At 47.3% G+C, this 26,976-nt stretch overlaps 1 protein-coding gene across 1 annotated transcript; it reads left to right on the top strand.

The window, feature by feature from the left end:
• The first annotated feature begins 1,264 nt into the window (after positions 1 to 1,264).
• Positions 1,265 to 26,165, top strand: STT3A (STT3 oligosaccharyltransferase complex catalytic subunit A). The gene is made up of 19 exons (XM_073320526.1): positions 1,265 to 1,347; positions 4,542 to 4,621; positions 5,112 to 5,237; positions 5,603 to 5,663; positions 6,749 to 6,870; positions 8,075 to 8,220; positions 9,690 to 9,780; positions 10,986 to 11,092; positions 13,271 to 13,435; positions 14,586 to 14,766; positions 15,785 to 15,940; positions 17,166 to 17,257; positions 18,277 to 18,432; positions 18,777 to 18,965; positions 21,461 to 21,577; positions 21,821 to 21,923; positions 23,225 to 23,413; positions 24,193 to 24,308; positions 25,898 to 26,165. Exons 3-19 carry the CDS (start codon positions 5,150 to 5,152, stop codon positions 25,934 to 25,936), a joined length of 2,118 nt encoding a protein of 705 aa, XP_073176627.1. The 5' UTR covers positions 1,265 to 1,347; positions 4,542 to 4,621; positions 5,112 to 5,149; the 3' UTR covers positions 25,937 to 26,165.
• The last annotated feature ends 811 nt before the right edge of the window (positions 26,166 to 26,976 follow it).

Genomic DNA, 26,976 nt, shown 5'->3' with positions numbered 1-26,976 from the left:
CGGGGGGGGCGGACAGCCCCGGGGGGCGGGGGCGGGGAGTGAGGCGGGGGGGGGGGCGGACAGCCCCGGGGGGGCGGGGAGTGAGGCCGGGGGGGGGCGGACAGCCCCGGGGGGGCGGGGAGTGAGGCCGGGGGGGGCGGACAGCCCCGGGGGGGCGGGGGCGGGGAGTGAGGCCGGGGGGGGCGGACAGCCCCGGGGGGGCGGGGGCGGGGAGTGAGGCCGGGGGGGGGGTGGACAGCCCCGGGGGGGCGGGGGCGGGGAGTGAGGCCGGGGGGGGGTGGACAGCCCCGGGGGGCGGGGGCGGGGAGTGAGGCGGGGGGGGGGCGGACAGCCCCGGGGGGGCGGGGAGTGAGGCCGGGGGGGGGCGGACAGCCCCGGGGGGGCGGGGGCGGGGAGTGAGGCCGGGGGGGGCGGACAGCCCCGGGGGGCGGGGGCGGGGAGTGAGGCGGGGGGGGGGCGGACAGCCCCGGGGGGGCGGGGAGTGAGGCCGGGGGGGGGCGGACAGCCCCGGCGGGGGCGGGGAGTGAGGCCGGGGGGGGCGGACAGCCCCGGGGGGCGGGGGCGGGGAGTGAGGCGGGGGGGGGGGCGGACAGCCCCGGGGGGGCGGGGAGTGAGGCCGGGGGGGGCGGACAGCCCCGGGGGGGCGGGGGCGGGGAGTGAGGCCGGGGGGGGCGGACAGCCCCGGGGGGCGGGGGCGGGGAGTGAGGCGGGGGGGGGGGGCGGACAGCCCCGGGGGGGCGGGGAGTGAGGCCGGGGGGGGGGCGGGACAGCCCCGGGGGGGCGGGGAGTGAGGCCGGGAGCCCGCCCAGCCGAACAGCCCGCCGGGCGCAGCGGTCCCAGGCCGGCCCTGCCCACACCCGGGGCGCGGCCGGCGAGCGGCTGGATCACGTGGCTCAGGCTCGCCCCAGCCCTGGGGGGCGGAGCCGGGAGCCGTCCTCAGGCACCGCCCCCCGGCCCGCCGCCACGAGCGGGCCCCACCTCGCCACCACCACGTCCGAATCCGGTCACGTGACACCCCGCCCACCGGCCCCTTCCGGGCGTCTCTCGCCTGGACCGACACGTCACTGCTCGCGCCTCAACCAAACTGCCCCGCTCTCCAGACCCCGCCCCTCCTCTCACTTTTCCACCAGCCACAATTCAGTCCTGAAGCGCCAGTCCTGCCCACCCCCGCGCTGAGTGACAGGCCTGGCATCCAGTCAGCTCAGGCGCCGCCCGCGGCGCGCTGAGGGACAGCGGTCTGTGCCAATGGGGTGTGCCCAGGAGCGAGGGGCGGGGAGGAGGCGCGAGCCGGGGTGGGTGCGCCGAGCAGATGGCTGCTGAGGGAGCGGGGCGGAGAGCGGCGCCCAGGTGAGGGGGTGAGGGCCCGGGCCGGCCTGCGGGGCCTCCGCGCGTGCAGCGTCGGGTCGCCGGGGGCAGCGTCCGCCTTGGCGGGCGGGCTCGTTCTCACTGCCCCGGCCCCTCCCCCCCCGCCCCCCGGCCCCTGCGGCTGGGGGAGCTCCCCGCCCTCCTTGGCCCCCCAGGCCGCTCGGCTCCGGGGCCCCTGCCCGCCGGGCTCTCGCTCTGGGCGTCAGGCCAGGGGCTCCTGGGGGCAGGGCCTGTCTCTTGTGTCGGTGTGTACAGCGCCTAGCACGGGGGGGGCGGTCCCAGTCTAGGACTGGGGCCCCCGGGCGTTACGGCGACGCTGTCACGCATGACGGCGGGGTGCGGGTGCCCGCGGCAGCGGGGGCGCCGGACCTGCTGAGGGACCGGCCCCGGGGGGCAGCCGGGTGTGGGTCTAGCGCTGAACACGCCGAGGCCTGTGGCCACGTCGCTTTTGTGGCAGCGGGTCCCGTAGTCTCGGCCAGTGGGTCTCCAACTTTTTTCTTTTTTTCTGCAGACGCCTGGGAAATGGCCGAGGGTCTTAGCGGACCACTTAATAATCTTTCCGAACTCTGTTCGGAGCCTTCGCTAACCGTTGTAAAAGCCCTTTGGATAAAAGCGCTATATAAAAAAAATTAATAATAATTAACGGTTTTTTGCTCTACAAATAAAAGCACACAACTCATATTTTAATATCCGTAGTCTTACCTTTCAAATGTGATGGATGTGCCCCCTCTTCTCCTGCCACAGCAGCCCCCGAGCTGGAGCTGGGAAGGAGCAGGAGTCTCTCCCCAGCCACAGAGCTGGGGCTGGGAAGGAGGGCCATCTCTTCCCAGCAGCTGCAGCCCTGGAGCTGGGGAAAGTCGCCTCTTTCTCTGGCCACTGCAGCCTTGCACATCCCAAATTCCCCCCACCCCCTCTTCTCACCCCACTGCCCTCTCCCGCCTACCCCCTATTCCCCCCCAAGCCGCCACCTCACCTTACATGTGCGACTTCTCCAGGGTCCAGGCACCTAATCAGTGGCTCCACTAATTAGGTGGGTGGCCCCTCATTCTCTTGTGTGCGACCGCCCAGGCGTGCACCTTAGAGGGAACTATCCGCGGACCACCTGAATGGAGCTTGTGGACCACTGGCGGTCCACGGACTACAGTTTTAGAATCTCTGGTCTAAAGTCACTCTCATGAAATTTCTGTCTTCTGCACTAAGGAGCCTTTCCCTGCAGATTGACAGTTGCATAGCCTCGGTGGAAGGTAGCAATTGTGAGAGGCCATGCTCGAGGTGGGGGTACCGAGGGTCAGTCCCAGGGCGGGCTATTGGGCTAGAGACTTTGAACTGGACTGTTCATTGGTGAGAAGTGCAGAGGGTGGAGACCTGTGATGAGTGACTTATGGTGCTAAGCTGATGGGCTGCTGTGTTTTGTACCAGCTGAAGCTTTTTCGGGGCATGTGGCCTCTTTCCTCAATATGAGTTGCAATAATCAAACCCCAGAGGCCATGAATGACATTTATTATATTGATCACCACGAGGAGCTCTGTATCTGATAAGAGATGTGCAATCACCTGGCCAGTCATAGATGGCAGTGGGCACTTTTTTTACATCATGATCATTTGGGTACCCAGTGCCATGGAGGAAGTTAAAACGGACCCCAAGGTTACTGACTGCCCTGCCCTCACTAGTAGGGAGTGCTGTAGAGGAGCCAAATTCCTTGAAGGACTTTCCCTCATCCTACAAGCATCACCTTCATCTTGCCTGAGTTCAGCTTTAGGGAGCTGGTCTTCATCCAGGTGCTGATTTTGGCTGGACATTGAGAAAGCTAGGAGATAATGCTGGCACTTTCACCTGTGTTAACTCTGTAGCTCTCCCAAAGGTATCAGAGAGCTGTTGAATGATATGGGGCAGAAGATTGAGTCTTCGGGGACTGCAGAAGAGGGAACAGTTGACTGTAATGACTCTCTGTTCAGTCTGAGAGGAAGGAGGGGATATGATGTCTCGGTGGTATCCGTTCCACAGTTGTTCCATGGCCCTGAGCTCTACCCTTTTGCTTATTCCTCTTACTGAGGGCAGTTACTGTACAGGAATTGCAGGTTGCCCCATCTGGATGACAAAGCCATGGCTGGACAATGTTCCTTAGAGCCAGCTTTGCCAGTTAGTAGAGTGACCTGTGAGGCAGACTGACTTACTGTGTGTGTCACCTTCTGGAATCCAGACAATCTATAGGCAGCAACTCCAGCACCATATCCTTTGTTGCCCTGAAGTTCCTGGGGCTGCTGCCAAGCTCAGAGCTAGATTATCCGTTATCTAGAAAATCTCCAGAGCCAGTGCCAGATTCTCTTGCCCTAATGCTCCATGGGCATTTGCATTCCGTTACCTTTGAGTAGAATAATAATGATCTTTCTGTGTCCCCCGAAATTGGGAAACTATTAAAAATGTAGCATCAGTGATTCGGTCTTGACTATTATTTTTGCCAAGTTTGTAACTTTTCTGATAGGTAAAGCAGATCTGGAAGTGTTTCTGCACGTATCTTTATTTTATTTACAAATCCCAGGATTGTCAAGTCTGGTCTCCCCTGGCTTAATTGAAAGGCTCATTGGGTGTCTCAGACATATGGATATGGAGCTTTCTTTGTCCTTGAAGGGTTAGGGAGTCTAAATCAATAGCAAAGAGAACTTATTTCCCAAATGTATTTGTTAAAGAAGTGAGGTGTCAACAAAATCAAAGAGTCTGATGTATTCTGAATTAAAATCCCTTCTCTTTTTAATCAGGTTTCACTTCCCTCTTGTCTGATATCATAATCCTATTGGTTTTGTATTTATAGTGTCTTTGGGCTTGTCACGATTAGAAAAGTTTCACCGGTTGATTTTAAATTGATTGATTTAAACTGGTGCAATTTTACTACCCTATCCTGGTCCACAGTAGAAAAGTCCTGAATTTCTAGTGTAAACAAATCGGGAGGTGGGGGGAGATCCTTTCAGGCCCTCTTCATGTATCAAATGGGAGTAAAAAAGGGCACAAACTCTATGTGTACTGTTTTGTTTGGGATTTTTTTGGCCTTTGCAGGTCACTTTAAAAGTTGAAGGGAGGGTTTTAGGCCAGGGAATGCTTTTGAAGTATTACTTTTTGAAGTATTACTTATTGTTAATTGCTTATAAAACTTACATTTACATGGCACTTTACACACACAGAAACAGACACATCCTCTGCCCCAAAGAACTTGCAGTCTAAGGCAAGACAAACACAGACAAGACTGAGGACAGCTGATCAGGTGAGGGGGTTACTGGTGAAGAGGGATTGCTTGAAGAGGTGTGTTTCAAAGATGAATTTGAAGGGGAAAAGGACATCTGGCAGATGAGGGCAGGGAGAGTGTCCCAGTCTTAGGGGGAGTATAGTAGAAGATGCTGAGAGCGAAAGGAAGTGAGGAATGGCAAAGTAAGGGGAGGAGGGACTGAGATCAGAGATCTAAGTAGGGCTGGGATTAGTGAGAAGTTTGAATCAGATTCCATAAGAGACAGAAAGCCAGTGAAAGTATCCAGAGCGGGTGACACAGTCAGAATGACAGGAGGGGAGACTGCCTTTTGGGGCAGAAATGGAGTGTGTTGAGGCATGGGGACGGTCCCATTCAAGGGAATATGGATCTGTTAATTCCTTATTTAGAGAGCTTCTGAATAAACGTCCTAACAGGAATCCAAAATGCTGCTCTTGGGCTGCGGGCTGCCTTGCTCTTGGTTCATCCCTTCTGTCCTGTTCCCTTTCAGGTGTTCAGGCATCATCCATCGCAGCCTTTGATGTGAAAATGACCAAGTTAGGGTTTCTCCGCCTGTCCTATGAAAAACAGGACACGCTGCTCAAGCTTCTCATCCTGTCGATGGCAGCTGTGCTATGTAAGTCTGAGCCTTGGTAATTTAACTATGAACATCCTCAAAAGGCAACTTCCAGAATTTTGCTAGCTCAGCTCCATGTTCTGCATTTCTTAGGGTTACGGAACTCAGCTATTTTTAGAATTGCTTTTAAAAAAAACCCTTTCCATTATTTTTAATATATTGAAAATAACATCTCTCCACCCCAACTCCCTCAAGGGGTCAGTTCGAGCCAGTCCTGGATATCAGGCCAAACGCACCTTCTCCGATGACCCCACCACTTTTCACAGGTTTTAAGCTTTCATCGAACAGAGACATTGAGCTAAATCAAGTTTCCCTTGCTGTGTGAATGCTGTGCGTTGATTCTCCCTTCTGCCTATGTTTTGCAGCTTTCTCCACTAGACTCTTCTCTGTGTTAAGATTTGAAAGTGTCATCCATGAATTTGACCCGTAAGTATCATTCTTGTGGGCTCTGGTTAGTCTTTTTCCTTGTGAGAATGCAGAAATGGTGCTGTGTTTGTCAGGGTCACATTACCCTTCTGCAATGTCATGTGCGAGGGTGCTGAGCAAATTGCTCTGCGTTAAAGATGGGGGATTGAAAACGTACCCTTCATCACAGACCTTTAGGTTGCCCTCCCCCAAAAGCTGGCACTCCCCTGTTGCCAGTGATTCTTGCTGGAGTGTGGAGCTGGCTTAGATGGAGTTAACTTGAACAGGTTCCCTGGTAGCTTTGGTATAAGTATGTTGCTGCCAGGGCGTGCCCTCTGGACCTGGTGGGGATGAATGCAGGACCCCCAAAAAGTAAGAGTACAATAAAGTACGCTTAGGTAGCAAAGCTCTGAGTGCCCCTTGCAGGTTTGAGCTCATATTGGGTTAATCTACTAGAATTTGGACCTTTGTGGTCACCTTTGAAACCAGTAGGAAGTAGCGCAGAGGTGGAGACGGACAGGGCACCTTCACTACAGAGGTTCAGGATGGTTTAGCGAAGCTGGAGTAAAGTAGTGAACAGTTTTGTGACATGCTTGCTGGGAGGATGGGGGATCGAATTGGCTCTGCAAGTGATCTCTTCTGGCCCTGCTTTTACTGAGGCTGTCCCAGTAAAAACACAATGCAACTATCTTGCAAAATGTTAGGCAGCCTAGATATGCAGAGGTCTGAGCTGCATTCTTTCTCTCTTCAGAAAATATACTGCCAACTGGGGTAGCTTTGTATTCTGTATCGTTAGTCATAAACGTCTACAGCTGGAGAGAGGTCCAGCTGATCACATTGCTACCTGCTAAAACTCAGAATGCATAGTGAAGAAATGGCCAGAGCTCCTTGTATCTAATACTTGGTGTGTTTGCACATGGATCTCCTAAGGATTTTATTTCAAGACTGTGTACTGCTCAGCACTTGGGCTGGCACTCACGTGTCATAAATAGTGGCACTTCCTCGTGCATTGATTAGTTAAAGGCTGAGATTGGAACCTGAGGAGCGGTAAACAGCGTTTCCCGTGTCCACACTGCAGACACACTCAACATCTCGTGCTATTGCAGGTATTTTAACTACCGCACGACCCGCTTCCTGGCAGAGGAGGGCTTCTATAAATTCCACAACTGGTTTGACGACAGAGCCTGGTACCCCCTGGGGAGGATCATTGGTGGAACCATTTATCCAGGTAAAGCCAGGGTGTTTCTTTTGCACTAAACCTCACTTTAAAGTACAAGAAGTTCAGATGGTGCAGATTCCAAGCCCTTATCTTGGTTCAAGAGACTTATCCCTTCATCTTGTCTCTCCTGTTCCCTAGCTCCGATATTTTTGTGGCCGGGCAATCAAACTTGATTTTCCTCTCTCACTTTACATCAGCGTCATGAAACATTAGAATTGTTCTTATCAGTTGCGTAGCTGAAATGGTACCTAAGAAATAATTTTGGATAAACAAATTGACTAGTAATGTGGCAGCCCACTGGGCTAGCATCTGACAGTGGTAGTTCAGATAGTCCTTGCTAGGATTTAAGGATTATTCATCTAAGACAGTGTGAGCGGCACATGGGTGTGTGTCGTCCCCCGTCCCCCCCCCGGTTCGAGTTTTGGACAGTAGCTGGCTGGCGTGAACTATACTGTTGATTCTGCTTGCACCATGGTACCTGATTGACAGAGAGGTGGAATTCTCGGAGTTCACACATGTTGCGTCCCATGAAGTGAGCCGTAGCTCATGAAAGCTTATGCTCAAATAAATGGGTTAGTTTCTAAGGTGCCACCAGTCCCCCTGTTCTTTTTACACATGATCTGGGCATTCATAATTCTAATACAGCCCTTGAGATAACAGACTTCACTTAAATGTAGTCCAGTTTTGTCCTGCAGGGTTGCACTTTGTTGCAGATTCTCCAAAGATAGAACATAGTTCAAAGCTGCTGTCTGGTTTACTCAAGGCCAACTGTGGGAGGAAGTCTGCACTTTATCCCATGTTCAGAGCCCAGTTAAGACAGATGCCAGATGTCTTTAAAAGGGTCTGGAGTATTTTGATGGCTGTCCCTTTAAATCTGACCAGCATTCTCTTGGATCAGAGGCACTGGCCAGACATCCCTGTTTTATATCCTCTCCCCACCAAGCCTCTAATTTAGGAAGGTTTGGGGGTCCCTGAGACCTTCAGATAATAGTGTTAAGGGCAATATAAGTACCTAGATGGTCATAATTTACATTAAGAATTAGTGTAAATGCTTTAATCTGACTGTGTCCTTTAAATTCTCTTTACAGCAGCTAAATTATCCCTTTCTTAACTTAAAACAGCATCTCAGTTGCCTTCTGTGCTAAATGAAGTATAGCTCATGTATTGCTGGTGAATCAATGACCCCTTGCTAACAAGATTCTCTGTCACTCAGGTTTGATGATCACATCAGCAGCGATTTACCATGTTCTGCACTTCTTCCACATTACCATTGACATCCGAAATGTTTGTGTATTCCTGGCTCCCCTCTTCTCTTCCTTCACCACCATAGTAACTTATCACCTCACCAAAGAACTCAAGGTAAAGAGTGATAAAGAGTAGATCTGTGCATAGCTTCTGAGTTTTGTAGCTTTCTGTAGAGGGCATGAGATTTGCTGTCTGGTGTACCTATATGACAGAGCAGAAGCACTGAGAATTGTGGGGGGCGTGAGATTATGGTCCTTAATACTTCTGTTACACTGTTGTCTATTGATTATTTGCTGTTTGAGAGCCAGATTCATCAGGTAGTTCAGTTTATTCATCTGGCCTTGAAAAATCCCCCAAACTATTTGGGAGGCCTGTATATTCTTGACTGGGTTTTTTATTGACTCCTACCCAATGGGATCTTTTCCGTGCTCTATTTCATTTTGCACTGACCTCTGAGTGCTTGGCGCTGACTGGCTTTGATGGGAGGCCAGCAGGTTAGCAACCATGCTGGGGTCTTACAGACTAGGAAAAAATAGCAGCTCTCCCCTTCAGTCATGTTTAGGTCCTGTGTCTCACACATGGCTCTGTGAGTGCTACAAATCCCACAATGCCTGGGGGTTTGTAAATGGCAATAGTTGGCCTAGGATTCCAGCTTGAGTCCTGTTTCCTTGCTCCTTGTCATGTTAAATGTGGTAGGGAGAATGGGAGTAGGAGGGGCTGGGGCTTAAATGTATTGCCTCAGCTTGACCCAAAGGCAGCTCTGAGAGTTGCTTCAGGATCTCTACTTGTTTGAGGCATCTGGGCCACAGTTTATTTTGTGCCCTTTAAAATTCTCTGCTGCCTGGAGATGCCTTTTGAATGACCTGCAAGGCTTGTAATTGCACAGGAATGTGTGTCCAGAGCCTCCGCCGTGTCACGTTCATCTGCACGAGCAACGCAGTTTGGTCCCAAGTGCCTGGGCTTTATTTTCCCACCAGAGCTGCTTTGCACAGCGATAGTGCAAAGTCATTCATGTTTGCTTAGTTCTGCCCACTGGCTTTTAAAAAGATGTTTGAGCTGGAGAGGGTGACCTTGGGCTACTGCCCAAAGATCCTTCCGCATTCAGTCTCATATGTTCGTGTTCCCCATGAAACTGGGAGTTTCAGCCTTACTGTCAGCATTTTGTAGCCATAATGAAGGTAGTTTCAGGATTCTGTTTAGATACAGCTCTGTGAGTTCCTTCCTTCTGCCAGCTTTCTGTCAGGGTGGTACATGCAGTAATCAGGTTTGACTCTCTGGTCTGTGTTTCAGTCTCTGTATTGATCCCCCTCTAGCAGACAAGAGCCCCTCTTATGGGCCCCAAAGGGGATCCTCCTCCAGCTCTCCTCAGCTGAAGGCAGGCTCTGATACAGGTCTCAGAGGGAGTGGGGTATGGCAAATCTTCTCTAGGGCCCCTTGGGCTGGGAGAATTGATTATTTTACCAAGTCACTAAGCAGGAACTGTGCCTTGGGTTAGTTTGCTTTTGCCAGCCATGCTTGTTTGTAAATCTCTCTTTAAAGACTGAAGTTGAATCTCTTTCCCTCTGACCATATGTGGTTCCCAGGATGCAGGGGCAGGTCTCCTAGCTGCTGCCATGATTGCCGTGGTGCCTGGTTACATCTCTCGTTCTGTGGCTGGCTCCTATGACAATGAAGGTGAGATCGGTGGGACTCCAAAATGGGGTTATGTAGAGACAGAAGGTAACCCCTAAAGAACCACTACGTGCTGAAAACTGACTGTAAAAATAGCATTGTGTGATTCCTCCTGTATTCGCTCCCAGAGACACACAGCCGGGTCATTCCTAAGCAATAATGATCCACCAGACAAAATCTTCACTGCATTGAGATGTGGCTTTTCTCCTGCCCATCCAGCATGTTTTGCCTGTCCAGTTGAGGCAGCTGACCTCTCAGGACAGAAAGCATCTTTTCTCTTTTGTACAGAAATGAGCATGCTAATCATACTCTAATAGGAATATCGTCAGTTTCATGTCACCAAGCGATTCTACCAGCTCCATAAACTCTACTACGCTTGCCATGTTTCTTCTTCCCCTTACCTCGCTGCCAGTAACAACAATTCTGCAGCTGAAATGGAGACAAGTTCGCTCTTGGTACCTAAAACAGAACAGAATCCAGCTTGCTCTTCTGTAGCTGTGTTGGTACTGCTGGGGCTACCAAGAAGCAACTTGTCAGCAAAGTTAGCAGATGTGACTTGGAGGGGCACCAGAAGCAAATTTGTAGAGTCAGAAGGAACCATGTTTACCTTTTTTAAACCTTGAATTGTGCTTTAAATTGTAATTTAATTTACATATACATTCACATACGGGGTAGATGTTTCTTCCAGGGGCCCAAGGCAACATAGACAGTGACGTGTTAAGTTGTCCGTGTAACAGACAGTAATTTTGTAGGCCTCTGCTCCTTGCGATAATCTAGGTAGGCACTGCCACTGCACGTGTGGTTCCCAAACCAGTGGGGGGTTTTTCAGGAGCTGGACAGTGTGTGCTGTGCCCTAGTCCCATGGCTGAACTTTGAGGGAAGGACATTTTGACATAGGGCAGTAACTTTCATAGGAGATCACATTGCCAGTGATGCAATGGCTATTACTACTGTGAGGAAATTTTGTCTCCTTGGACAACATGGTGGACCTAGGGTCAGGTTTACCAAGGTTTTTAGGTGCCTAAAGATGCAGATGTTGTCTAGTGAGATTTACAAAAGCGCCTAAGTAAGTTAGGCACCTAATCCCCATTGAATTAAAGGGCTTGTCCTTTTTGCCATGGTGAGGTTGTCCTGGGCCCTTCAGGGCAGATATTTGTTTTTGTGTCCATAGTTTTTCCAGGCTGATTTCTGTACATTATTTTGCTCAGGTATTGCAATATTCTGTATGTTGCTAACTTACTACATGTGGATCAAAGCAGTGAAGACTGGCTCCATCTACTGGGCAGCCATGTGTGCCCTTGCCTACTTCTACATGGTAAGTGTCTGTTTCTGTTCATAATGTTTAGGAATCTCCAACAAGCCAGTGACCACTTCAGCTGTGGGGGTTGACCAGAAGTAACCAAAATACAGCCTGGGTGTCAAATGTGTCCTGCAGCTGTTTGTCTCTGTTTCAGCATTCAATCTTCCATCCTGTGTTCCTTGATGATTCCTATATGTAGGGTGTATCCTCCCTGCGGCACACCTGGGTATTGAAGTTGCGGGTGACTATATTTTGTATCATTTTATGCCAGTTACATGTGTCTGCCTAGTTCCTACCAGGTTGCTGATGGGGCCAGTGGTTGGGAGCCCTTGGATTGACTCCCTGCTGATTGAGCTTTATTATCCATTGACCCTTTTTATTATAGAGGGTGATGTAGCAGAGTCCAGGTATCAAAGGCCTTGTCCTCATTAGGAGAAAAGGTGGTTTTTTTTAACACATTAGTGATCAAAGTAAAGCCTAGGGTTTCCATATACAGACTGACATGTTAAAACTACAACTTGCCTTGCCTACATTAGGATTTTAACATGTTTTGGCCTTCACCTCTTTTCCTAGTGTAGACATGGTCAAAGCAAATAGTAAGCAGAGCTGCCTAGCATGCTGTCTGGTGTTCGAGGACTCCAGAGCAGCCCAGCAGAGATGCTCTGTTAGCAACTCCAGTGTAAAGAAAATTTATCTGAGGCGTAAAAAAACTAGAATTTGATTTCAAAGCCAGAAGGACATGTTTCCCCCCTCCTGTGGAACATTCATCCTGATATGTTGAAATGAAGTGAGGGGCAAAGCTTTCACTCCTCCTGTTTCCTGTGTAGTGGGTTTCATTTTGTCCAGTGATCTAAGCTGCCTAGATGCTGTCATTAAGACCCAGTGGTCTCTGTATATTCTCAGATGCTATTTTCTTTTGCTTTTTCTTTATTTGGCTTTTTTGAGTGGAGCAAGTAGGGTCAATGCTCCGTTCAGCTTTTATGAATACTGTATCAGATTAACTGCTAATGATTCCCAGTGTTACATGCCATATTGTTTGTGCATAGTAGTAGCATTGGCGAGTCTGGGTAAGCGTCACATAAGACTATATTCATAATACAGCAGATAATGCAAGATCTGAGATGAGCCATTCTGAAATTCTTCCATGTGGCTACAAAGATAATTCTCTTTCTTTGGGTGCATTTTCCTGTCAGGTCAGTGCTGGAGAGCTCATCTAAACTAGCAGAGAAAAGGCAGATTTTTAAAGAAGAGTCACTTACTTAAAAGGAAAGATGTTTGGAATTGGGGCAGCACCATGACTTTTACATGTTCTCTTCCCTCTAGTGGGATGTACTAAATGTACAAACAACAGTAACATTTGCCCAAGTCTGCTGAGAGAAACAGTGAACTAAGTGTTAGAAAAGCCAAAGAGGGACGTTAACTCTGCATTGTTTGAAGCCATCACAAGAAGGCTGCTATATACGGACAGTGTTAATTCTGAAGAACGTTTTGAATTGGTAACTGTTTAAAAACGACTGGAGTGTGATCAAGAGTCCCACGTATGTGGCATTGGCTACTGTGAGAAATTCCAGTTTTCACATGGGTGTTGATGGGAATTTGTTTCCTTTTAAAGGGAATTTTGAAAGTATTAGTTTGCTTAAGAATCAGACTATTCCTGAGTGAAAATGGTCCTGTTTTTGAGCAAAAGCCCATGATACTTTGTGGGTATCTTGTAAAATTGGACCAGTTGTCCTATGTGGCCTACATGGCAGATGAGGGTAGCTGTAGTCTGTCTTACACAACCTATGAGCATACCATGCATTTCTGTGAAGTTGGCAAGCATGGGCCTGTATTGGATAGAGTTTGGATGCCCTGTAGTGAAAGATGCACAGCTCAGCTTAGCTTGTCTTCCTTAATATATTTTACTTAAATATTGATGGTATTTGATCTGCTGCATGTTTGTTGCTTCCCTGGCATATTCACTGAGTGCGCAGTCTTTCGTCCACTTTGCAGTTACTCTCCCAGTCACGTTAGCCATGATTTGTATAAAAGGGAGAATGGCTTTTCAGCATTGTAGGATTCTGGGCCCAGTTGTCTCCCTGTCAAAAGGAGTAAGGGAATGGGAGATGGCCTGTAGAATATTAACCTCTTTTCCATCCCCACAGTGCAACTGACTCTGAGCATAGAATTGTTTTTTTTTCTTTTCTTACCCAGGTCTCCTCGTGGGGTGGCTACGTATTTCTGATTAACCTGATCCCCCTGCATGTCCTTGTGCTGATGCTGACAGGACGCTTCTCCCACAGGATCTATGTAGCCTACTGCACCGTGTACTGCTTAGGAACCATCTTGTCTATGCAGATTTCCTTTGTTGGCTTCCAGGTAAGGGAATTAAATGAAGCAGTGAGATGGAGTATGGTCTAGCAGTTAGAGAAGGGGAACTGTAGGTTGATGTTTGAGTTCTGTTCCTGGCTCTGCCACTAACTTATTGAGTGACCTTAGGGGAGATGCTTCACCTCTCTGTCCCTCAGTTCATATGTAACAGAGGGATGATATGACTGAATTTCCTCCCAGAAGTGTGCAGGGCTTCATGAACTTCGGTAATGCTCTTTGCACTGTTCGTCAGAGGGCTGCAGACTGTTATCAGTGCTAGCAAATATCCTGACCTGCTGTGTTCTGGATATTTTAAGTTATTATAAAACCCATTATTATAAAATAGCTGTAAGTTCCAAATCACTTGGGTTTGCCTGTTCTTAAAACCACTTGGTCTTCACGGACTTACTCAATGCCATTGTGATTAAGGTCATTGTTTCTTATTATGGCTTTTCTAGTCCCAGTGCTAATTATGGAAGGCCGGGTTGTCCATTGAGGGATGGGTTCTACTTCCAGCTTTGCCATACTGACTTTTCTGGGGCCTTGGGCAAGTCACTTAACCTCGCTGTGCCTCTGTTTCCAGCTCCGTGAAATGGGGAGAAAGCTGCTTCACAGCCTTTGTCAAATGTTACATGTTTACAACTTAGCCTGGGCGTGGTTGTAAGGCTGGGTGACTTCTACAGCAGTAGGCTGGTACTAGATTATTCACTGCGTCTTTGTTGTTACCTTTTTATTAAAATACCCCTATTTTCTCGTAAACGAATGAGCCAGCTGAAACCATCTTGAGCTGCAGTTATGTGGTCTTTCTGAGCTCCTGCTTAGATACTCAGGAGACTTAATCTGAGCTACTACCATATGCTAAATGTTACGGTATCAGTTCAGGTCAGCATCTTTGTCTTAACAAGTTCTCAGGGAGAGAGTATGTGGAAAAAGGGATTGGTATGATCAGGGCTCTCATTGTGGCTCCTGGATTTAATTTTCTTTCTGGCTTCCTAAGAGCTTTAATTTGTGTGAGAAAATGACTCTTCCTGGCCGAGTGGTGCACTCTCTGCCCAGAGGGGAAGGCTTCATGTGACTCAGTGAGAATGCTGCTGGAAAGCAGATTGAAATATCTGCTGTCGTTCTCCTTCGCATCTGATCCCGCTCTTTCTCCTCACAGCCTGTCCTGTCATCTGAGCACATGGCTGCCTTGGGGGTCTTTGGCCTGTGTCAGATCCATGCCTTTGTGGATTACCTGCGCAGCAAGCTGAACCCCCAGCAATTTGAAATTCTCTTCAGAAGTGTGATCTCCCTGGTTGGATTTGTTCTTCTCACTATAGGAGCTATGCTGATGCTGACAGGTAGATTGAGATATGTGACAAAAGCTGTGATCGTGTTGGTGATGGAACACATGAATTTTCTGCTTCACTTTCCTGCTATTGCTTTGAAAAGTGGCATAATGGTTAATTTTAATTCTTTCCTTCAATGAAATAGGAAAGAGCCCTTATCTTGGCTGAGAAGTTGTACTAGCTCTTGTACCAAAATCTGCATGCAAAGTGTAGCTCTACGCTGATAAGTAGAAATAGCTCCTTCTTCCTCAAACCTGATCCCCTGTGTGTGTGTCCAGAGTCATAATCTTCTTATTTCAGCGTAGCAGCCGTGTTAGTCTGTATTCGCAAAAAGAAAAGGAGGACTTGTGGCACCTTAGAGACTAACCCATTTATTTGAGCATAAGCTTTTGTGAGCTACAGCTCACTTCGTCGGATGCATTTAGTGGAAAAAAAATGCATCCGACGAAGTGAGCTGTAGCTCACGAAAGCTTATGCTCAAATAAATTGGTTAGTCTAAGGTGCCACAAGTACTCATAATCTTCTTATGTTATTCACTAAAAGCATGTTTTTAGTATTTTTGTTAGCCCAACAGAGCCAGCACAACTCTGGGAGCTGGAGCTGGGGTATATTCTGGTTCATGCTTCATCTTCAGAACAGTTAACTAATCTCCAGCAGCAGAATCTGTATAGAAGTGTCAGAAAGGACTCTTGGATCCCATACTGAGTTTGCTGAGCTAGAGGTTACACAACTGCTGCTTGACTTGGAATCTGAACAGATTTGACCTGGAGTCAAGGAGAGACTATTACAAATGGCACTGTGGAGCTCCATGCTGAGAGTGCCTTTCAGAGGAGAGCTGCACTTTACAGCTATTTTAAAACCTAGTAATTCTGAGGAGTAATAAATTCAGTATATTAATAGTGTTGCATGTGATCAATATTTGTGAGATACAATTACAGCTCTACATATTCGTCCTCTGTAAAAGAACTTTCTGGTGTAAACTGACCTGTGACTCCAGTACATAAATGTGGATTTCTCTCCTCACTGCCAGGGAAAATCTCTCCTTGGACTGGCCGTTTCTACTCTCTGCTGGATCCTTCCTATGCAAAGAATAACATTCCCATCATTGCTTCAGTCTCTGAGCACCAGCCCACCACTTGGTCCTCCTATTACTTTGACCTGCAGCTTCTTGTTTTCATGTTCCCAGGTGAGTTCAGTGCACTTGTTTATGGAATGTGCTCACACCAATCCGATTCCGATGAAGAAAAAAATTGCTGCAGAAATTCTAATGACAGGCCCCTGCCCACACCAAGTGGGCAAAGCCCTAGAGTGGAGGAGCTTTATACCAAAAGCCAAAACCCTTGTCCAACAGAAGATCAGTGGGAAATTGCATTGCAATGTACAGCTGGTTAGGCCTACATTTTAGGGCCACTTAAAAGCTTCAGCTAGTGCACCATGGAGCTGCCCCCGGCTTAGCATTGTCAGCCATGCGTTTCATACTACATTCACTCTGAAACCTGCACTTTTACTTCTGGATGCAGTCCAGAGTGTTGACCTTATGGCATGGCCTGTGTGGCTTGGGTCCCAACTGCCATGAAAGAGCATTATATAGCAGAGAGAACATTGGAATGGGAGTTAGGACTTCTGGGTTCTGTTGCTTTCTTTGCTACAGTGTGATCCTGAGCAAGTCATTCCATTCTCTGTAAAATGGGATGATAATGCTTAAACTGCCTTGTAAAATACTTTCAGATCTATGGATGGAAAGCTATAAACACAATAGGTGCTGGATATTATTACCACTGGAGAGACAGCCTATCCCTGCCATGAACTGTTGTCACTGCTGAGATTACCCCATGGCCTTCTGCCCTCAGTCTTTAGATCTGAGCATTTGGGGTTAATTGGTGCTAATATTTTGAATTACACCCAGATATGAATAAGAAGCAAGTGCAGTCTGCAGAGCATTGGTTGGTTAGTGAGGGTACTACAGCCTTGTATGCTTTGTACACAAAAACCCACTAAATCAGCTGAATCATTCGTTGCTGTGCCAATAAAATGTCCTGCTCATTGTCTTAATGCTGTAGCACACCACATACTTATGGGTCCCTTGTTATGCACAGTAAGCCCAGCATTTGCTCTGTCTTCTAACCCTCAACCCCATGTTGACAGGCTAATTCATCACAAGACAGCCTTACAATACCTGACCAGCACTGCCCCATCCCTGGTGTTAATGCATTGTAACCTTGCATTCTCCTTGGACAGCCTAATGCTGCATGTAACTGATTTCATTGTTGGCAACAGGTGATGCATTCTAAAATCAGGTGATTCATAACATTCTGTTTTGGTCCTGCATTGTTTAATACAATGCGTTTTAACTCTTGGCCTGGAAGGAAATTGTCAAGCTGGCTGCTGACCTGTCTCTCCCTCTCTTACAGTTGGTCTGTATTACTGTTTCAGTAATCTGTCGGACGCCCGCATTTTTATCATCATGTACGGCGTAACCAGCATGTATTTCTCTGCAGTCATGGTGAGAGCTGCCACGTGCTGAGGATTGAATGTGCGAAGTCACGGGATTGACCATCCTGGGGATGGAAAAATGGGTAGAAAGAGGAAATGAGTAAAGTGGAGAACTAGGATGGCTCCTAGTCCGTCTGTTACTGACTCACTAGTGGCCTTAGAGTAATTTCTCCTCCCTATGTCTGAACTTTTTCAATTGTCAAACAGAGCTAATGTTACCCACAGAGTTAGTTAAAACAGTCATGACATTTTTCTGTTTTTCAATCACACATGGTTGTGAGGTTTTGTTAGGGAATGCGCCCTTGCGAGATTTTTGAAGCGGCAATGAAATATCATTAGTCTCTCTCTTGCCATCGCCGTGGGTGAGTAGATTTTTGGGAGGGATTAGTGAATGTTCTTTCTAGTTTTTCACAGCTGAGTTGTAAAGCCCATCAAGCTTCTAGGTGGTAGGCTCTGGATTTCATTATTAAAGCTGAGTGGCTGATGGTGAGCTAGTAGTTCAGGATTTTGGTTTAGCACATTGTGCCCCAGGTGAGAGTTGACCTCTGTGCATGGAAGCATCCGTTAATTCTTGGTTACGGTACAACAGTATTAGAGGTTGTAGAAGTGATGTTAAATTAAGATCCCTCCTGCACATGGCTGGTGGCCATCCCTGAGAAATTCAAAGACCCCATGGCACTAGGCATGTTGCCTTGCATTCCCCTTGGACAGCCTAATGCTGCATGTAACTGATTTCATTGTTGGCATTAGGTGATGCATTCTAAAATCAGGTGATTCATAACATTCTGTTTTGGTCCTGAATGCCAGTGTGTTCAACATAATGATGGTCCACTGGAAAACAGTCTTATGTCCCAGGCTGGGATGGTTATTGCGAAGTACAGTATGGCTGTTTGCCTGTACAGTCACTGCATCCGTGGGGAGGAGCTATATACACCCACTGTCTGTATTTCATTTCTGTGCTCATTGTGCATTTTGCTAGGAGCTCATCATTCTGTGGCCAGGTACTAAATGTCCTGTTGTCTTCAACAGGTGCGTCTCATGCTGGTTCTGGCCCCAGTTATGTGCATTCTATCTGGCATTGGGGTTTCTCAGGTGCTCTCCACTTACATGAAGAACCTGGATATCAGCCGACCAGACAAGAAAACCAAAAAGCAACAGGACTCTACCTACCCTATTAAAAACGAAGTGGGTTTTCATGCATGATTATAATCCAGGTTTCAAGGGGAAGCCATGTGGGCACTGATCTGGGGGAAGTGCTCCAAATCTCTATGGGGGAATGTGATTAAAGGAGGTGGGGGAAGGAGATTGCGGGGTGCGGGGAAGTGACATGGGGATGTTCTCTAGCCCTCCTTTTGAGTAGCTCAGAGAGGATCAGTGGTAGAGTCTCTTTTCTGAGCATAGAGTAGACCAATCGTCGCTTGTGATCCCTGCACTTTGGTTGAGCACAGCTCTGTGATATGAGGTTGAGCTCTCTTTCAAAATGAGTGAACCTTCTGACATGCTTTTGATACTGTCTGTTGCTTCCCTAGGTTGCCAGTGGCATGATCCTGGTCATGGCTTTCTTCTTGATCACCTACACTTTTCATTCGACTTGGGTAACCAGTGAGGCCTACTCCTCCCCCTCCATAGTGCTATCTGCTCGTGGGGGGGATGGCAGTAGGATCATCTTCGATGACTTCAGAGAGGCGTATTACTGGCTGCGTCACAATACGCCAGAGGTAAACTGCCACAGGGTCTCTGCACAAACAAAGTGATCCTAGGGCTTGGTTTCAGGTGGAGCAGGGAGACTTGAATCCTGACAGCTTACAGGGCTGTTGCACCTTCTGTCGCTGGGGAGACAATGGCAACAATTTGGACTTAAATGCCAGAATATTTGGCTAAATTAGATTTATTCCGAGTAAGAGGAGGAGGCACTGATCAGGTTTTTATTTAAATGTGCTAAATCAAAACTGAAACAGAATTAAATCTGTTTCTGACGAGCAGGGTTTTATGTTTATTTTCTCTACTGCTGTACCTATCCACGGTGCACAACTGGGAGTCTGGACTCCTGGGTTCTAATTCCCCATGGTGTGTGACGGTGGGAGGTCACTTATCCGATATGTGCCTCAACTATTCCATCTGTAAAATGGAGATAATAGTTGCATAGCTCCCTTCTAGGAGAGTGAAGAGGCCTAACTAATTAATTACTGTTTGTAAAGGGCTCTGATAGCCTGGTATGAAAGGTACTACTTGAGTGAATATTATTACACTGAGTAAGCATGGGGTTACATTTGTAACCCATCCCTAGGTCCCAAGCTTCCTGGCAGGGGCCACAAGGCCCTATTTGCAAGATACTAATATTCAGCATGATGGCATCACACGGTAATGGAAAACTGGAAAAGTAAGTTAGCTGCTTTTAGTGTGTCTGTACAGGAAGGGCCCTGATAAATTGCCCTTCATCACTTGCAGAATGACTTGCTTTTACACTGTTAATTTCTTGGGGAAGTGAAGGTTCTTTGCCATACTGTCTGTTGCACGTCAGCTGGTTTGTTTTCTGTAGAGCTGCATGTGGCACATGGATCTACTGTTCATAGTGCTGGGCCGCTGGCCTAGACTTGTGGGAAGCAAACAGTTTTGACACATTTGTTTCATTTGTGGGAGGTTATGAAAGTGTAGGTTAGGTGTTGCTCTAACTTTACCATTATGTCCCTTTGGACTGGCACTGGGGAGTACAGCTCACCTCTGCAGAGGGATTGCCTATGAGGATGAACCTCAGACTTCCGAACACATTGGGAATGGAGGTTTTTCGTAACTCTGAAATGTTTGTATCTCAGAACAAAACATTACGGTTGTTCTTTCAAAAGTTTACAACAGAGCATTGACTTAATGCAGCTTTGAAACTTTACTGTGCAGAAGAAAAATGCTGCATTTAACCATCTTAATGTAAATGAAACAAGCACAGAAACCGTTTCCTTACCTTGTCAACTCTTCTTTTTGTTTAAACTTTCCCTTTATATTTTTAGTAGTTTAACACAGTACTGTACTATATTTGCTTCCCCCCCCCCCCCGCTGCCTGATTGCATATTTTTGCTTCCACCTGTGGTGTGTGGTTGACCGGTCAGTTCATAATTCTGGTGTTGTTAACTCCAAGATGGTACTGTGTGTCTCTGACTTGGCCTCCGAGACCCAGTGTGTCACTTTAAATTTAAAACTGTCCGGTGCAGTGAGTAGTTCTGTCACACACAACATAGGTTTGGAAATTATCTCAGTCCCTGGGTCTCTGGAGCAATTGGTTGTATTGCAAGACTATCAGTCTCCAGAAGCTAACATATTAGTGACTCGCTATACAACTAACGTATGGAGCAGTTCCTGTGTTGGGCCTATCTAGCCATGAAAATCAACCGTTTTAGAAGGTTGCAGTGTAAGGCAGTTTGATCCTACCTATGTAGACTAGAACAAACTGCATCACAACTCCACATTCTAGCATTATAGTCTGGGTCATTGCACAACTGTAACACAATCTAAAGGGGTTGTAATACACCTTAATTCAGTCTGTGAGCAAGAATGCTGTCCACTGACATGGTCAGTTTGGCTGTGTAAATAGGTCTTTGGCCTCAGATTTCAGACTCAAAGAAAGGGATAAAATGGTGAGGTGAGGGTTCCTCTGGATACAGCCTGAGCTAGAGGTGACCTGTATGTTGAAATGGTTGCGGGGAATATTGGCAGGCACAGCATCTTTGAGCCCCTTCTCCATTTTAACAAAGCCTTTCTTGGCAGCTTTCAAGGAATTCCCTGTTGCAGTCTTGCTCTCTGTGTATTTTGTAGCTGGGAAATGAGATCGCAGATAGTTCTTTTCCAGATGTCTTTATTTGCAGAGATGGCCCAGTTTGCTGCAGAGCTTAGCTGTTTGAGCAAGCTTTTAATGCTCTTGCGCGCCCCGCCCCGCCTGCTTTGTCTCTGAACCTTTGGCATACATGGCTCTATGGCTGCCCAACTTTTTTCCATCACAGACTAGTTCAACTTCAATGAACACTGTAGTGTCCTATAATAATGTTTATTCCTAAGCAACCCTAGAGCCAAAGGACTTTGGGAACCTGATGCAAATGTTTAAGCTTCTCAGAGCAAATCACTCAGGCCTGCGACTTAAGTGTGTTGTAGTGGGAATAGGACAGCGCCCTTTCTGAATTTTGGTTGAAAGCAGGTGACTAATTGGTTCTTTCGTATTTGAATGCAGGATGCAAAGGTCATGTCCTGGTGGGACTATGGGTATCAGATAACAGCCATGGCGAATCGGACGATTCTTGTAGACAACAACACCTGGAATAACACACACATCTCCCGAGTTGGTCAGGTAGGTGCAGTGACTCCTTGAACGCAGGACCTCTCTTCTTAGTGTACCAGGAAAAACCTCCCATGGATGAAGATGAATTCTTCTTGGGTGCTGCACTGAATGGAGGTTCTAGCTCTCATTTGAGTGACCCGTGCTCTTATTTATTGATGGAGACGATTCCATGATGCAGCTTGTACTCCCGTGTGATGGGGTTACTGTGGATTTCATGGCTATGGCTTGACTCTGGCTTTGTTTTTCTCCAAGGCAATGGCATCCACTGAAGAGAAGGCCTATGAGATTATGAGGGAGCTGGATGTCAGTTATGTGCTGGTAATATTTGGAGGCCTCACTGGATATTCCTCAGATGGTAACATATGTCACTCTAAAACCCTTTTCTTACAGCTCTGCAGTGCAAACTCCTGCATGCTAACTCATCCCTCTAGCCCAGTTGCCCACACTCCCTTCTTGCATGAATAACCCTGATTTCTGTGCTGTGATGCTCTCATCTCCTGCCTGCACAATGCACAGTAGCAGGTTGTGCATTCAGCTGCTGCACCAAGTGACCACTGAAGAGCTGGCTGGAGCTACACTGCACAAGCAGCAGGGGAAGGAAAGACCTAGCCCATGGTTACTCTTAAATTGGGCGGGTTTGTTATTGGTGTGGGGTTTTTTTAATCTAATGTAAATTAATCCCAACACACAGACTAGAATGGACAGGTAGGCTGGAGGTTCTGTTAGACTTCGGGGATGGATAATCAGTGTAGGGATGAGCAGGTGCGTGGCAAGGCCAGAATGATTCATGTCGCTGCTCCATCTTGCTGGTGAATGCCTGGATTTGTTTGTACGATACTGTTTGATCAAAGGGTGTCTAGGGGGCTTGCTAATTGAATTGGATGGCATCTTCTGAGCCTTCAGGCTGGGTATTAGAGAAACACAAAACCAATTCTCTGCCAGGAACAAGAACAATCCTGCAATTCAATTGCAGGTACCCTCTGGAACGTACAATAGCTTGTTATGCAGTAATTTTGCAAAGTATGTAAGCTCCTGTGAGCTTCCTTACCGAGGCAGTGGCTAAGTGCCTTATGATTACTGATGTTTGAGGGAAGGTTGCAGTTTGGGTAGCAGGTGGAGTATATGTTCTGTGTTCCTGGGCAAAGTCACTTACATTCTCTGCCTTCCTTTCCCTGTCAGTAAACTGGAGACAATTCCCTACCTCCTGGTGGGTATTGAGGGTTCATGAATTCATGTTTCCACTTGAGAAGAATGTAGATGGGGCACCTTTTACCTATTTGCTCACTGAGCTCCTAGCTTGTGCGATTCGGGGAGACTACAGAGTTCAAAGCAGCTTCATCTACCTTGTTTCTTCACTCAGAGCCACATATACAGTTTCAGCCTGAAGTGAGGCTCTCCAGGAGGTCCAGCTGCTACTGACGTTTCTGAATATAGGGACTGAGGGCACCTGCCTTTCAGCCTTGTGCCTCCAGATGGGCAGTTGTCTCAATAACCACATGCCCTGTGTGTGCTCCTTCACATGGGTCACCTAACTGGTGGAGGCCTGAAGTCTGAAAGTTGACCCCGCTGAGTGCCATTCTTAGCTGCTTAGACTGTTTGCTTGAAGTACGTGTGATGTGTAAAAACACTTTGACCTCTCTTTCCTACCTCTGTTAGATATAAACAAGTTTCTGTGGATGGTGCGAATTGGTGGAAGCACAGACACCGGGAAGCACATAAAGGAGCACGATTACTACACGCCGACAGGAGAGTTCCGTGTGGATAGGGAAGGTTCCCCTGTGTTGCTCAACTGCCTTATGTATAAGATGTGCTACTACCGCTTCGGGCAGGTCTACACAGAAGCCAGTATGTAGTAATGGTCCTTGTATTGGTATTGCAGAAGAGTATCAGGAATACTGTCTAGGCATTAGAGCAGGGAACATGGGTACCCAGATCCTGAGGTTCTGTTCCCAACTCTGATGCTAACTTGCTGTGTGAACTTGAGCAAGTCCCTTCCTTTTTCTGTCTCTACTCTGTAAATGGAGAGGATGTTGCCCTACCTCCTGGGGGTGGGGAAGGAGGGCTTCTATTGGCAGGACTGTCATTCCAGCACCACACACCAGTGCAAAGTTTTGTTCTGGAATATAAAGTGCATTGCCAGGCTCTGGGCTTTCTTTGAAGGCATTGGCAGCTCTGAGCCTGCTGTGCTGATGTTGGCGCATGACTGCCTTTCATGAGAACATCTTGATACCTGACACCCAAAAGTTAAGGATGCATTTGGAAAGGAATACAGCTGAAAGGAATACAAAAAATAACACCTCCCACTTACCTTGTTTCCCTGCTCTGGCTTGCCCCGAGGAGGCTTGTACTGCAGCCCTTCAGAACATAAAGAGATGAAAATCTGACTTTATATAGGGGGCACAGACTGTGTTAGAACTCACAGGAGGCTGTACGTTCAGAATTGAGTCATCTGGGGAAAGAGAAGAGCCTGGCCAGCTCCATGTTTTGAATGCATTGTCTGCCCACCGGGTTTTGAGAGGCCTTGGGAAAGGGTTTTCATTTGGGTTGGAAGGACCTGTATTATTTTTGGCAGAAATGTGGACTCTGAAGCTGTTGGTCATTTTCCCCACTCCCATTCTTTCTAGAGCGTCCCCCAGGTTATGACAGAGTGAGAAACGCTGAGATTGGAAACAAAGACTTTGAACTCGATGTGCTGGAGGAGGCATATACCACAGAGCACTGGCTAGTTCGAATATACAAAGTAAGCAGGCAGTGGGTGCTATCGTCTCTCTACAGAGGAGCGGGGGGAAATTGTGAACAGTCTGGGTATCTGGGGTTTGCCTGTGCTGGGATATGACAGCCTTTTTGGAAGTGAGACTTTGGGAATTTTTTTCTTTTAAACAAAGGATGGAGTCCAGCTTTCTAGGCAAGTTTAGGCTACTGATATGGGCTACAAGTCCTGGGAAGCTGCCAGGAATGCCGTAATAACTGGACTGCTAAATTTACAAAGGAGTCAAGCTTTAAACCAGGTCTGATGCTGCTTTTCCTTCAGGGCTCTTTGTTTCTTTAGTTGGCATTTTCTATATTGTTGTACCGGAAATGCCCCATTTTGATTAGGATTCTTGAACATTCCTTGCATGCCCAAACAAGTGTCAGAGGATGTATTTTGTTAGCTATGCTGCAGGGGAATTGGGAAGCGTAGGCCACCAGATGGCTGTGAAGGTGATCCTCCATAGATTAGATCACAGATCTTATTTCTGCTATACTAAAGTAAACAAATAATGAATGCAGACTGTGCCACAGGTCTTCAGTTCCCCTGTACTGATGCCATTTGTTTGGTCTTTATATGCGATCACATCATACCTTCTCTGAAACAGCTAATACCGTTTTTGCCTTTCCATTAAATACTCAAAGGCAGCATGGGTCCAGTGAGCAGGGCACAAGACTAGGAGTAAGTAGAAATAGGTTTTAGTCCCACTTCTGCCACAGATTTGCTCTGTGACCTTGAACAAGTCTGTTCACCTCTCTGCATCTATTTCTCCATCTGTAAAATGGGGTTGATGATGATAGTTAGTCCATCAATAGCTATTAGCCAAGATGGTCAGGGATGCAACCCCATGCTCTGGGTGTCCCTAAACTTCCAGCTACCAGGAAATGGGACTGGACAACAGGGGATGGGATCACTCTGAAGCATTTGACATCGGCCACTGGCAGAAGACTGGATACTGGGCTAGATGGACCATTGGTCTGATCTAGAGTGGTCTTTCTTAGGATCTTATCTTAGTTACCAAGTGCTGTCAAAATCCACATATGGCTCCCATCACCATGGTACCTAAGCACTATAGAAGTACAAAGTGGTATTCTGTTACTGTGTTTGAAAGTGGATTATATCTGGATAGTAATGTGCAGCCAGCAGTCTAAAGAATTTGGGCTGAACATTTTGTTAAACTTTAAACACTGAAATTTAAAATTATCCTGTGGCTACTACAGCTAAGAATTGGAACCGATGGAGCATGTGTGTGGAATATAACGTTACAGACAAGTGAAATGATCCTAGATGTTTCTCCCCTCACTTAGTTGGATAGCTTGTGAAAAGGTAGAGAAACTGTATAAGTGAAATGACTTGCCCTTTTGGTGTTTAGAAGTGCATGAGCTACAGACAGCAAAGTACTTGTGAACAGGAGTAAAAAGAATGTAACTTTGAATGTTGAGTTGCCAATACAAAGTGGACAAGTCAGTACGAATAATTTATGATTTCTCCTAAACATGTGCTGGAGTCAGTACGCAGTAGAGTAGTTCCCTGTGTTAATGGAACTATGGAAAGCTGCAAAGATTATTTGTGTCTTGCAGGTAAAGGACTTGGATAATCGTGGATTGTCAAGAACATAAATTTGCCTTCAGCTTTAACGCAAACTGCACTGACCGAGCCTTTGCCTGTGAAGCAGAATTTTTTTATACAGTTTGTAAGTGCAGAAAGGAGTTGGATTTAACTGCCCGTGAAGTCCCATCCTCATGCGTTCAGTCTGTATTTGATGGAATGATTTTTTATAAATATGAACCGGTTACCAAATCAGAAATAATGGCTTTACGGTGGGTTGATTAAAGGGGGAACGAAAAAGAGTGTGTTTCTTCTTTCCCTTCCACTGATGATGCCAGATGCAGCAATCCAGATGTCTGCACTTCCCCTGATAAACAGGAAACGCATTTTGGCCGCTGTCGATCAACACTCAGCAGTCTATAAAACAGCAGTCCTTGTCCATTTAGAATTTCAGATCAAGTCTATGAAACCTCTCCTCCTATCTAAACAAGCAGTAAACTTCCTTGTGGTTTCCTATACTGGAGGGCACTGAACATATTGCCTACTATGAAGTGGCAGCTCCTGCTCCCCTGACATATAAAACCAAGCCTTTCCCTTCCAGCCTGTATCTCCTCCAGCCTGTGTCATTGTAGGCAGCCTCTACCTGACTGAGCCACCTTGTTCCAGACTTCCCTCTGTCATGCATCAGTGGTATGGTTCAGTGTTAACAGCCTCTTCTTGAACCCTCCAGTTTGCTTTCTCCTGGCAAGGTCAGTCCATACACCTGATTAGCATCACCCAAAAGGTGATTGACTTAGTACCATGTGACATTTTGATTAAAAGGCTAGAATGATATAAAATTAATGTGGCACACATTACATGGGTTAAAACCTGGGTCACTGCTTGGTCTCAAAATGTAACTGTAAATGGGGAATAGTTAGCAGGTAGGTGTATTTCCAGTAGGGTCCCCTAGGTATCTGTTCTTGACCCTATGCCATTTAGTATTTGTATCAATGACAGACAAAAACAATCACTGATAAAGTTTGCAGATGATGCAAATTGGTGGTAAACACTGCAGAAGACAGGTGATTGTTTGAGAGTGATCTGGTTCCCTTGGTAAAGTGGGCACAAG

The sequence above is a fragment of the Lepidochelys kempii genome, chromosome 22 (assembly GCF_965140265.1).
Source record: "Lepidochelys kempii isolate rLepKem1 chromosome 22, rLepKem1.hap2, whole genome shotgun sequence".
Lineage (NCBI taxonomy): Eukaryota > Metazoa > Chordata > Testudines > Cheloniidae > Lepidochelys > Lepidochelys kempii.
Note: the sequence above shows the minus strand (reverse complement) of the source record. Positions and strands in the feature narration are given on the sequence as shown.